General features: G+C 56.7%; 1 protein-coding gene across 1 annotated transcript in view; it reads left to right on the plus strand.

The window, feature by feature from the left end:
- The first annotated feature begins 12,233 nt into the window (after positions 1 to 12,233).
- Positions 12,234 to 13,331, plus strand: part of CRMP1 (collapsin response mediator protein 1) — a 48,027-nt gene continuing 46,929 nt past the window's right edge. Inside the window, exon 1 of the mRNA XM_054582227.1 lies at positions 12,234 to 12,623. Coding sequence (XP_054438202.1) covers positions 12,243 to 12,623 — 381 coding nt within the window. The 5' untranslated portion in view covers positions 12,234 to 12,242. The remainder of the gene's footprint in view (positions 12,624 to 13,331) is intronic.

The raw sequence follows: 13,331 nt of genomic DNA on the forward strand, positions 1-13,331 counted from the left end.
CCACTCAGTCTGGAGTACTCTCTGCCTTCCCCCTCACCTCTTTATCTGTCTCTGCTGAATCTTGGGCAGTTTCTTCAGATCCGTCTTCCAGTTCACTAAATCTCTCTTCATCTGTGTCTACTCTACTATTTAACCTACCCATTGAGGTCTTATGTCAGTTACTCTATTTTTCCTTTGTAGAGGACATGTGAATATTCTAAGTATTCTTATTTGAAAGTCTTCTTTTAGAATCCCTGTTACATGGAATCTCCCCACAGTGATTTCTCTTATTTATTGCATCTGCTAGCCATCTCTCGGGAGTTGGATATATTTCTCTTGTTGAAAATTTTAAAATGTAACCTCCTCAGGAAGTATCATCTGTGAGTTATAACCCACAGGGGTTATAGAGGTGAGCCTACGGCATCCATTCTTCCTGAAAGAGTTGTTTCTTGATGGGTGTAAGGTTGACACCAGGATTTGAGCACCAACTTTTGTTTGTGATGTATGAAAAGATTATGGTTTCCTGTGTTGGGTATCACTCCCCTGATTCTAGTAAAACAGACTTCAGTTTTCTTTGTCCTCAGACTGAAGCATTCATCACCCAAAGCAGCGGCACCCAGGTGCCAGGTACTTAACACATGAGTTTAATGCATAAAATTTCCCAGCTTGAACCATGAGTACTGAATTCACGGGAAACACGGGTCTCTGAGATCCATCTCCTGGATACTGATTCCATCAGTCTGGTACTGAGCCCATGAACCTGAATTCTTAAGCTCTCCAAGTGATTTTGATGTATAGTGAGGTTTGAGAACCAATTCCTATAAGCTTTGAGGAATTGGATTTATTTTCATCTTACTTCCTTCAAATAAAAGGATTGAGAGAATCTTATGAAATAGATGTAATACATTCTTACAAGCAGACTTAAAAACACCTACACAAACAACCTAAGTGAGTGAGGTTGGACTTTACACCGATACCGGGGCCCACGGGGCGATGCTGGGGTGGGCCGCCTCGCCAACGCCCTTCTCAGTGATGTGGTCATGGACCTGTGTGAGCCGTGATTACCCATCTCTGGAGATCCCTGGGGGGTGACATCGGTCATGGGGCCAGCAGCAGAGTGAAAGGGGAGGCCGCTCTCTGATAGGGTTTAATGTTTCTGGGGCCCCCTTCTGCAGGCAGGTGATCCAAATGCATTCACTGATCCAACAGCACTCGGGAAGGCTCCCCTTGGCAAACCAATCCACTTCTCTCACACCCCTTGGCTTCTGCCCAGGCTGTGTCCTCTGCTCAGATAGCTCCCTTTCATCTCCAAGGCTCCATTCAAATATCGCTGTCTCCGGGCAGGCGCCTCCTCTGCCTCGTCCCTTTCATTCTTCTCCAACGGAGCCCCTCCCCTACCACAGCCCTGCACTCCCCCCTCCGACTGCCCGATCCCAGCGTCTACCATAATGTGCACCTTCCCAGCCTCACCTACCGCCCTCTGCCCTCGCTCTCCTGCTCTCTCCACACTGGCCTCTTGTGCCCCTGTCCCCTCATAAGGAGGACGTTGCCCATCAGTCCCAAGCTAAGACCCTTCTCTGAGAGAGCAGCTGATGGGCTGTGTGCATAATTTAAGCCCAGTACATTGGGAGATGAGCGTGGGCCGCCCAGCATCTCAAAGGCTCGTGCGTTCAGATGGCTTCCTGTAGAAGCCACATGGTTGGTATGTTCCCTGAACTCATCTGCCTGCTTTTGCTGTTGCAGGAAAGGAGAGGGCTCAGAAGCGAGCACATCCAGCCAGAAAACACAGACACCCTCTCCAGTGACCAGCAGAGCAGAGATGGCCCCTTGATTTGCGGTCCCTTCTGGGGGGCTGAATTACAAGCCAAACAACCATCTTCCTATTTCAAGCCATTCACGGGAACATCTCTAACACCAACCAGATGACCAAAGAGATGGCTTTTGACAGTCCGAAGCCTGTGTGTATTGGCACAGGGAGCTGGCAGGCACCTGGGGCCAGAGTCCCAGGGGCCTGGCTGGCTCTGCCGCGCCTAAGCTGTGTCACCTCACACACATTATTCGCTTACCTTCTTGAACGCCCACTTCTTCGACTGTCTGAGGGCCCTAACACCTCCTTCATAGTTTTGTTGTGATGACCGAATGAGCTGATGGCTGCCAAAGTGCCCCAAACACTGCAGGACACCTCCCAAGTGTCAAGGATCAGTGTTGTTTGTCAATGTGAGTCCTCTCTCGCCACTCAGGAGCGCACGCTGCCAGTATCCATCAGGCTCAGAGTTCCGCTAGGCAGGATCGCGGTTTTAAAATACCCCAGCTGTCACTGGATATTACAGAGCTCCTGTCTGCGTCATGGACAGAGCTGAGCGAGTCCTCGTCCACAGTGGGCACACGGGTGGCCCTCGGGCATTCCAGGCTCCCCGACAGGCCTTGTTTGGCTAACTTTAAAAATTGTGGTAAAATATACATAACATCAAATTTACCATCTCAACCATTTTTAAATGTCCAGTTCAGTGGCGTTAAGTACATTCACATGGTTGTGCAGCCGTTGCCACCATCATCTCCGGAACTTTCCATCTGGCAAAACTGAAACTTTGTCCCCATTAAACTCTAGGTCCCTCCCCCCTCCCCCCGGCCCTTGGCCCCCACTGTTCTACTTTCTGTCTCCATGAATGTGACTATTCTTGGTAGCTCATTTAAGTGGAGTCATACGAAGTTTGTCTCTTTGTGACGGGCTTATTTCACTGAGCAGGGTCCTCTAGTTCCATCCCTGTTGTAGCATGTGACAGAATGCCCTTCCTTTCGAAGGCCGAATGATAGCCCATTGCATGGACACGTCGCATTTTGTCCATCACCCACCCGCTGGCGGGCAGCCGGGCCGCTTCCCTCTTCCGGCCACTGTGAGCATCGCTGCTGTGAACGCGGGCATGTGAACACCTGTGCTGCATTTGCTAATAGTGGAATTAGTAAATGGCATTTTAAAACCAAGAGATTTCTCCTAAGATTCCGGATGTCTAGCTCCTCTGGGGAAAGGGGTGGACCTGGCCACCCTGGGCCTCCGTCCCCGAGGCCACACTCAGAGCTGAGCGCGGCCGGCCCACTCCCTCCCCGGCTCCGGCCGACGGTGCGCTCAGCCCGGCGGGCACCAGGTCCCTGCTGCGCCCTCCGAAGGTCCCCCCCTCTGCTCACCATCTGACCTGCCCGCTCACGCCCCCGTGTCATGGGTGGAAATACAGAGGCTCAGAGAGGCCCAGCGCCCTGGCCCAGAGTCTCCCGGGGGGCCTGGCAACGTGCCCACCGGCACCCAGGACGGGCCTGGGCCGGGTTCCAGTCCTGTCTCTGCCGCTTGCCCACCCTGCGGCCCTTAACCTTTCGGAGACCAAGTTTCCTCTTTTGGAGCAAGACAGGAGAGAAGGCACCACCCCCGGCAACCTCGCGGGATTATTGTGGAGACAGACGAGGAGGAGGCGCAGCCCCTGACCATTGCCCACACTGCTCTTGCTGCCCACTGCCCTGGCAGCGTCCCCCGAGAGGCCTCTGAGCTGCTGCGGGGCCCGCCAGGCACCCTGGGGGTGCAGCAGCCCCCCTGACTGCGCACAGGACACCCAGAGGCGGGCGTGGCTCTGGCAGAGCCCCGCAGCGTTCCCTTCAGGCTTCGGATGGAATGGGACCATGGACAGAAGGGAGCTTACAAATTTATTTATTTACTTTTAGACAGAGGGGAAGGGGGGGGAGAGAGAGAGAGAGAGCGAGAGAGAGAAACATCCATGTGTGTTTGCCTCTCATGCGCCCCCTACTGGGGACCCAGCCTGCAACCCAGGCTTGTGCCCTGACTGGGAATCGAACCGGCGACCCTTTGGTTTGCAGGCCGGCACTCAGTCACTGAGCCACGCCAGCCAGCGTGGAAAAGCACTTTTTTATAAACTCTCCCGTCCTGCAGAAAGGTGCAGGATTTGACTTTTATGTTGCAGGAAGCTGAGAAACGACCTGGGGTGGGAGAAAGAGATTGGGGTATAAACCTGGACCCCTGGGCTGCGGCTGGGCCCTGCCACTTCTCAGCTCCGGGATCAGGAGACAGTCCCTGCCCCTCCTCGGTGTACTCACCTGATAGACTGCACAATGACATACCTGCCACAGCACCTGCGGAGAGCGGGCATGGACACACGGGATGGGAAAGCACTCCGCAGACGCTAGCGTTGTGTGGACGCTTTATCCACATCTCCGAGTCAGGGCACATCCGTTATGAGCCTACTGTGTGCCGTTAGCAACGAGGAGGTCTGTCTTATGACAGTTTGGAAGGGGCCCCCAGGCTAAAGCAGGGAAGAATTGCCTGTCAGATGGTTGCACTGCACACTCAAGATTATGATTAGCAACAGCCAGCGAGTTGGCATAGCAACGTTTCCCCACGCAGTGCTCGGCAACGTTCTTAAAATAAGTCCACCAGAGGTGTGCCGGCCGTGGGGAGCGCAGGGCTGCCGGCCCGATGGCCGCGCAGACCAAGGTGCCCTATGCCGCCATCTGTGTGCTCCGAGCGGCCCCGCCGCTGCCCTGGCCAAGGAGCCAGCGGCGCAGTCACTATGAGACGGGACCTCGAAGCGTCCGTTGGGGGACCTGGAGCTTTATTAGAATGAGCACCTCCCCCTTTCCCCACTTTACAGGCGAGGAAACATGGGCGGGGAGGTTCGGCAGCCCCCGCGTCGGCACGGCCTCTCGCCGGCAGGGGGCGCTGAATCTGGTCTTCTTTGTCACGGAGGGGACCCCGCGGTGCCTCGATATCCGCTCTTCCACGTGGACTTCTCCATCCTGGTCTGATGCAGTTCAGCTTCTAACAGGTTACACTCCACAGAGCATCAGTCAGCAACGGGAAGGAAATCCAGGAATTCTTTCCATGCCCACATTTCTGCCCGGGGAGCCCCGAATCCCAGGGTACGATGGAGACTCACCTAGACCTCCATCCTTGTTTCCCCAGCGCGAAACTCCAGACACACTCATCAAAAGTTTATGACGCACTTTGCAACCAGATTACTCGATGGATTTCTCACCCATCATTGCAGAGAAATGGGGACCCAAATCCTTTAAAAGATGAGTTCTTTTCTTACTATTTGTGCTACTCAGCAAGTTACTAAGTAAATTTCATAAACCTAAGCCAGGGGTGGGGGACGCACCTTTAAGCTTCAGGCTGGTAAGCTTCTTTTAAGAGACTCACAGCTCTTGATTAATTCCAGGGTGAAATTCCAGGTCTGGAGTGGGAACCTTTTTGAGAACTCAGGCATCTTCTGAGAACAGGGTGCTAGACATTTCTGACGTATTTTAGATACTCAGCGTTTTATTCTCTATTCAGACAGGGCGTTGCAGAGGAGGGGGCCTGGGCTGGGAGGCCAGGAGTCTGGGGGCTGGACGTAGCTCTGAGACTCCCCAACCCCAGGCCGTTTGTAGGATGTAAAGATTGTGTTTTGTCCATAGTGGTAGCTCTTCACCCTGGTTGTGAGTTGAACTCATCTGCAGAGGTTTTTAAAAAACCAACACCAGGTCCCTTAAAGCAGGTTATCCTGCGGGGGGCCCAGGCCGGGGGCTTTGAAAGCCCTACAGCGATTCAGGTGGACAGCGGAGGGGGCTGGGGAGAGACATCGGACGGAGGGCCACAGCCCCTCCAGCTGTCCCATGCCCTGTGTTAATTAGATTCCGGTGTCGCTGTGCGTTTCCCCCATGTTAGACTCGTATTTATGTTTGTTTCTCACTGAGAAAGAAATGGGCGCTCACAGTTGACAGAGGAAACGTCTCATGTCTGGAACATTTTTGACTATGAGTTGACTTGTCACCTCGCCTGTAGAGGCTCTTTGAAGCAGCTAATGGTCCTTATGAAAATTAAATGCATGACATGCCGGAGGACGGCTCCCCTGAGGCAGGACCCGGGCACCAAGCTCATGGCGGCTGCTCTCAGCACAATGACATGAAAGTTGGGTTGACGTGGCTGGTGAGGCGAAAGGCACTCGAAGTGGGCCCCTTGGGTGCAGTTGCTTGCACCCTCCAGTCTCCCAGAGAGAGAGGCCCTAAGTGCAGTACGACACACACATTCACCAGCTTGTGAGCACACAGTGAGTTTCCATTCGGCTTTTGCACCGATGGCCAACGGTGTTCCCACCTGGTTTTGAAATACATGCTTTGGAAGTTCTCCGGTGTCTTGAGAAGGCGGAGAAGGAAGGAGAAACCCCCTGGGGTTTGTTAATGTATTTAGTCCTCTTTCTCGTTTTATGAGAATTTCCAGAAAAAGCTAGTGCAGCCCTTGGACCTGAAATGGCTTTGGAAAAGCCACCAGGCTTAGGGCAGAGGGTTAGGCTTCTTCATTCTGTCAGATTCTCCCTGAGTCCCAGCCTGGTTTCAGCCAGCGCCGCTCCGGTCCCAGTCTGACGCGGGCATCCCTGGCCTCGGTGCGTGACACAGAGCCCTAGAGAGGCTGATGGCAGAGGCGACACCACCCAAAGGCAGGGTCCCACACCACTGCTTTTTTGTCCTTGGAACCCGTCATCAGAGTATGCCTTTTTACGGTCACAGACCAAGTAAGAGAAAGACACATAGACAAATGAATGGGCTTGTTAAAAATGGCTGACAACATGATATCAACTCGGTATCAACATGTTCTTTGTAAAGTGCTATCATGCAATGTGTGTAAACGTGTCATTGGAAGGGATGGGGGCAACAAACATCAAAGCAGCAGTGTTATGACTGTCAACTCTTCGACTTTCCGTTGCGGCGGGGACAAGTTCTGCCTCCAGCAGGGATGGAGAATGAGTTATGGGCCCGATGCCCTGCGTCTGAACTATGGCTCTAGCAGGAGCTGTCTGCACCGCCTGGACACTGTCCCCTGGGGACCTGCTGAGGCCACCGTGTTTCCGGAAGCACCCAGCACCCTTTGGCTCTCTGTGATGGAGGGAGCCTTCCCTCGCCTCTCTGAAGGCGCCCGATGCCGCCTGTCCTCCTGCGGCTGGGCGGGCGCCGCCCTTCTGCGCCGGGTGATTACGCTGCTCTCCGGCTGTTCACGCCTGCGAGGCAGGGGAGGGGCTCGGGAGTCACCGGCAGGGGCGGTGGACCGGGCTCTCCGGGGCAGGCCGCCCTGGGCTCCTCACTTTCCCAGGCTGAATCTGGGCGGGAATCCCACGGAGCTGCGGCGCGGGAACGGCATGAGAACGCCACACCTCGCAGTTGCGTGACTCTGAAAAGACTCCGCTGTGACCGGCGCCCGTTAGTAAACACGGGGTCATGGCGTTCGCAGCCCAAGTTCTGCCCTCCCTTCGGAAGTACCGGCTCACCTGCCAGCGGTCTGGCAACCCCTCCCTCTTGGGTGTTCTTCTGCGGGACTCCCTTGGGTGCGGGAGCGTGGCCCACCGGCCCCTGCCTGCGGCGAACAGGCGCGCCGTGGGTCCCGTGGGTGCTCGTCGGACCCCTGACCAGTGTTGGTCGGGCTCACGGCCCCTCCTGGGGGCTCAAGGCTTATCGTGGTGGCCCAGCCTCGTGTAAAGGAGGCTGAAGTTTTCTCTTGCTACCAAGATGTATTTTTCTATGTAAGTTAAATGTATCAAGTGTGTCATTTTGTACATTAAAACGTGCTTTTTCACGAAGTTGTTTTCTCTTTTGAAAGTTTAAATTACTAATGGTTTGTTACAAAGTGTTGTGGGCCCTGACGAATCCCAGACTCTTGATTTTTGTGGGGACTTAAACGATCTTCTCAGCAGTCAGACCCACTTTGCACAGATAATGAAGTGATCTTCATGACCTGTTACATGCCTGGATTAGTTTACTGTTGTTGCCATAACAAATTACCACGAACCTGGGGGCTTAAAGCAGCTCGTTGTTGATTGCCTTACAGAGCTGGGGGTTAGGCGTCCCCGCTGGGTGGGTGGGTTGAAATCGAGGCATTGGCAGGGCTGCATCCCTTCCAGAGACTCAGGAGGGGGTGAATTTGCTTCGGGAAGCCGCCTGCATCCTTCGGCCCTGGCTCTCTTCCTCTGTCCTCACAGCCAACAGCGTGGCTGCTCCAAGCCTCTCGCTGACTCTGACACCTGCTCCTGTTGTCCTTTTGCTGCGGACTCTGGCCCTCCTGCCTCCCTCTGTCACACTGAAGGACCTCCGTGGTTATGTCAGGCCAACCAGGCAATCCAGATAACTCCCTTCCTCAAGACCCTACCTTTTGGGCATCTGCAGATTCCCTTTGGCCGTGCAAGGCAACACGTGCAGGGGCCGGGGGCCAGCACGCGGGCATCTTCGGGCAGCGGGCATGCTTCGGCCACAGCTCCCTGTGAGCTGGCTTGGAGACCGCAGGGAAAAACCCAGGCGTTTTAGAATTGAACAGGCCTGACCTTGAACTATCTCGGCCCCTGGCCGGCCCTCAAACTCCTCTGGGCCTCTCTTCTTATTTGCAGAACGAGGGCACCAATCCGCTGCTTGCCCTGAAGACTTGCATTATAACACCATTATGCACCCAACAGTAAACTACAGTTCCCTTTCCATCTCTTTTGGAAAACATTCTTTTTTATAGCTGATATTTAAAAAAAATATTTTTCTGTTGTTTGCTCCCCAAAATAAGGCCTTGCTGGAGAACATGCGTTGGGGCCCAGTGCCCCCCGCCCCCCGCTGGCTGGCACCGCCCCCCAGCCCCCTGCCATCACCTGGAAGGCTTCATGCTGTCAGCAAGAGCCTCTGGCGCATCCTTCACTCAGCGTCGTGGTTCAGCTCTCTCATGAGCACTCCTGCCTGGAGGACGGTGCGGGGGTGGGGGGGTCAAGCCGTCCTCTGGCTGAGTGGCCTTCGCGCATGTGTCCTGGGCTCTTTCCTCGGTTGCCTCTGCCCTGGCTGTGCCCTCTGGGCCCCCTGCCAGCGCGGTGGCCATTTCCCAACCTTTGCCCCACGCCCTGTTTCCTGCCCTTGCCTCTGGCACCGTGGGGTTACTGGCCTCGCGATGTTGTACGAAGGACTCAGACCAACCTGAGTGACCCGTGTGGCCACTTCCGGGCAGTTACCTGAGCAGCAGGTGTGAGGTTTGTCATCCCCTGCACTCTGGAAAAAGAAGTGCCACGCGGGCTCCGGGAAGCAGGACACGATCATGTGTAGAAATAAACGACATTCCAAAGAGCTCACAGGCAGCGGTCCCCTGCCCTCTGCGCGAAGCGAGGCGTGGCCAGGAGCCAGAGCAGCCAGTCGCGCAGCGGCCGCCCCTGGTGCATGCTGGGTGAGTGCCGTGCGATCAGTTGCCCAGTGTTGCACAGAGGACAGGATTCTAACTCAGAAATCTAGACGGTTCTGATGGGGCCGGTCCATTCCTTTATCTCCTTTCTCTCAGCAGGACCTCTTCTGTGGGGGAGGCCAAAGGACCCAGGATGAGGGGCAGCTCTAGGGCCACACCACTGCTTTAATCCCTAAGTGGCATCATTCACCAGCTGTGACTCGAGGCAAGTTACTCATTTCCCTGAGCCTCAGTTTTCTCATCTGTAAAATGGGATAAAATGACAGCTACCTGACAGCTACAGCTACCTCAAAGGCTGCTGGGAGTTACTCTATGTGACGTGCCAACAATGTCCTCAGCCTGTAGTGAGCTCCCGTAAGTGGGAGCTTCCTCGCTCCTACGTGGAGTCACCTCTTCCTTTCCTCCTTCCTGTGTCGCTCCCTCCTGCATTGACAACTGCCAGGCCCTTTCTCACAATAATGGAGAGGGTTTTCTTGCAGCACAGTGAGGTCTGCATCCCCAGCGGTATTTAACCAAGGCCCGAGAGGCAGTCTCCTCAAGATGCTGACAGCAGAGCCAGGCATATAGAATGAGCCCTGAAACCATCACACTCTGATTCTTGGATTCTCTGCCATTTCTGTGCATTTAGTTACTCTATCTGTGGAGATTTGGAAGCTTCTCTGTGGCCTTCAACATGACATTTCCTTGACCAGGGTGTGCTGAGAACAATAGTTCACAGGATAGGAGTTTTCATTGAGAAGTTGGAGCACTTGCAATGCACCCTGGCTAGGTTGCTTAGTTGGTTGGAGCATCGTCCTGGGGTGACCCATAGACTGCAGGTTTGATCCCCGGTTTGGGCACGTGCAGGAAGCAACTGATTGGTATTTCCCCCTCGCCCTCTCTCTGCCTCTTCTGCTCTCTCTAAAATCAATCAATGTGCCCTAAGTGGGAAAATACAAAAGAAGAAAACACTTGCAATGCCACCTAGAGTGTTGTAGACCTCGAGAGGACCATCTGTGACAAATCTGTGCAGGGTGCCCAGGGACAAAAGGCAGGAGGCCAATGTGGGGGCAGGGAGAGTAGAGAGAGCGGGTTGAGGTGGGGTGCTGGTCATGGCGTTCTCTGTTCTGATTTACGTTCAGCACTCTCTCTCCTACTGTAATAGATACTTCTGGAAGACAGGAGCTTTCTATAATTATTCATCTGTGTGTCCCCAGCACTACTTTCTCCAGCACAGAAAAGCGCTAAAGGCCCACTCTGCTCCAGGCCTGGCTGAGCCGCAGTGAAGTCTCTCCTTCTGTTTCCTCATCTGCTCGGCGGGGAGGTAATAACTCCTACTTACTGCGCAGGCCAGCCTGCGTAGGGTTAAATACCAGGAAGTGCAGGCAGACGGGTGTCAGCTGAGGCCATGGGGCCAGCATCCCCCCTCCTCACTCCCCCTCTTCATCTGTAGCCCCCCCCCAAGAGGAAGGTGAATGCTGCTGTCTGGCTGGGACTCACAGAGGCTGTGAGGGCTGGTGCTGAAGGAACAGCTCCCAGCAGGGATGAGGCTGTTGGGGTGGAGGGTGGGGCGAGGGGGGCCTGCAGAGCCAGAAGGTGCTGACGCTGCTCTTGGCCTTGGTCCCCCAGCGGCCCCCATGTGGCGGAGGGGGTGGCAGCTGGTGATTCCACCTGTCCAGAAAGAGCAGCTGGGACCACAGGCTCCCCGGAGACTCTTAGGCCCCTCTGCCTGATGATAGTCATGGAGAAACAAGGACGGTTTTCCAGCGGGCGCACACAGCTCCTGGCCTTGAAGAGGGATTCAGAGGAGCCGCAGCAGGGAGACCCCAGACCCACGCCTCCTCCACTGGCCCTGGTCAGAAGGAGCTGGGCCTCCAGGCTGCAGGCTCCTGGCTGAGCAAAGACAGGCTATCCTGGGGCTCTGAGAGGTGAACCCTAGTGTGGGGAATGTTTGTGTGTCTGGATGACTGACTGTGTGTGCATGTGTGTGTGTGTGTGTGTGTGTGTTTGGGGTGATCTACCTCTAGTGTCTTTTCCTAGAGTGTTTCTATTTAAATTCCTCACTTCCCCTATTTCTGGTGTGCATTTGTGTGTGATGCTCTGTTGGGCTTTAGGTGGGGGAGTCACCCTATGAGTTTGCCTTTGGGCAGGGGCGTGAGTATTGCTTTGTGGTGTGGCTATGGCAGGAGGGAGCACCTCTCTTGAGTGAGTCCCTGGCCCTCGTGCACAAGTGTGCTTCCTTGTCTGGGCAATGTGCTCCTAGCCTGCCTCTCTTGCCCTGCTGTTCCATCCCTCCTGCTACACATTGTGTGTGTGGGTCTTCCTGCTCAGAATGCCAGCTCCGGGATGGCAGGACTTGGTTTATTTTGCTCACGGCGCTGCCCCCAGCACCAGGGGTCGTTCACGGCCCTAGTGTGGAGGGACTGAATACCGTGTGCCGTGTGTCAGTTGCCAGTGAGTGTCTGGTCTGGCTGGGCAATAAATTGCAGCGCGATGCTGCGTGGGCGTGGGGCAGGGCGACTGAGAATTTCCGTGTGTGTGTGTGTGTGTGTGTGTGTGTGTGTGTAATAGCTTCGGAATACGCGCCATCATGTTGGTGCATCTTTCACGTGTGTTGCACGGCAGAATCGTCTGGTGTGCCAGGACCGACCTGTGTGTGACTCGTGAGAGTGGCCCTCCTGCACGCGGCCCCTACCCCCGGTTCCCCCCGAGCCCTGAGCTCGGCCTGGGGGCGGGGAGTAGGGGGGGCGGCGAGGGGGCTGCGGTTCGGCTGCCCGCCCCCGGCGCTGCGGCTTGGGTACGTCACCGTCCTTCCCCGCCCGCGCCGCGGTCCCGCCTCTCGGTCCTTTGTAGCCGGCCGCTGCGCTCGCCGCCAGCCGCCGGGAGGCCCCGCCTCGGCCCCGCCCCACCGCCGCGCGCCCGCCCCGCCCCGCCCCGCCCGGCCCCGGGCCGCAGTCGCGCCTGGGCCGCCGCGGGCCCGCACCCAGCGCGGAGCGCGGAGCGCGGCGGCGGCGAGGGCCGCGAGCAGGCGGGCGGCCGGTCTCGGACCGGCATGGCGGACCGGCGGCGCGCGTGGAACACGGAGGACGACCTGCCCGTGTACCTGGCGCGTCCGGGCAGCGCGGCGCAGACCCCGCGCCAGAAGTACGGCGGCATGTTCGCCGCGGTGGAGGGCGCCTACGAGAACAAGACCATCGACTTCGACGCGTACAGCGTGGGCCGCCGCGGCTCGGCGCGCACGCCGCGCAGTGCTGGCCGGCTGGACGCCGTCGGCCTGCCGGGCCCCGGCGGCAGCGAGGACACGGCCAGCGACGTGAGCGAGCCCTCAGGCTCAGCCGTCAGCTCCCCCGGCGAGCGCGACGAGCGGCCGCCTGCGCTACGCATCCGCTGCCCCGCGCCCCGCGACCTGCCACTCGGCCGGGACAATGGCCAGGTACCCTCGGGGCTCGCGTGGGCCGGACGGAGGAGGCGGGGCCCTCGGGGCCGCTGGGAGTGGGGTCTCCCGGGGGCAGCGCCGAGGCCTGAGTGCCCGGGCCGCAGCCAGCAGGCTGGGGCGAGCGACAGAAAGCCCCTCCCCCACCCCACTCCAACGTCGCGGGGTTCCGAGAGGTTGTGCGGCTGGGTCAGGAGTGGCCAGTAGAGTCCGCGAGACTGCAAAAGGTCTTTCCAGATCCAGGTCCCCTTCTCTTGTGCAAAAAGAGCGAGGTTCTGAGAGGGGAAGTAAGTTGGCTAAGCTGCCACAAGAACCCTGAAAACGCGAAGGGACCTTTGGGGTGACTCTAAGGCGGGTATGCTCTTTCTCTGCTTTATGAAAAGGGCAGCTCGGTTCCGCATTGGTCCATTTATTCACGCCTTCGCTCACTAGTAGCTTCAGAGCGCCTACTATGTGCAAGGCTCTGGGGCGGGTTCAGTGGTCTGTCTGTGGCCGCACAGCGCACGGCTGGAAGAAGCCTCACGCCTTGTGCTTTCCGCGGGAAGGACTTGGATAAGGATGTAGGTAGAACTGGAAACCACTTACCCCCAAGCACCGGCATCTCCAAGGGCTGCTCCGGAGTCCCACGGCACGGTGCCAGAGAGCTCACTTCAGTGCGCTCCAGAGCACGCTGGAGGCAGAGTGGGGGTTTGAACCCCGAGTCACTGA

The sequence above is a fragment of the Pteronotus mesoamericanus genome, unplaced genomic scaffold, assembly GCF_021234165.1.
Source record: "Pteronotus mesoamericanus isolate MK-2021 breed Mesoamerican mustached bat unplaced genomic scaffold, CSHL_Meso_final contig_68, whole genome shotgun sequence".
In the NCBI taxonomy this organism is placed as follows: Eukaryota; Metazoa; Chordata; class Mammalia; order Chiroptera; family Mormoopidae; genus Pteronotus; species Pteronotus mesoamericanus.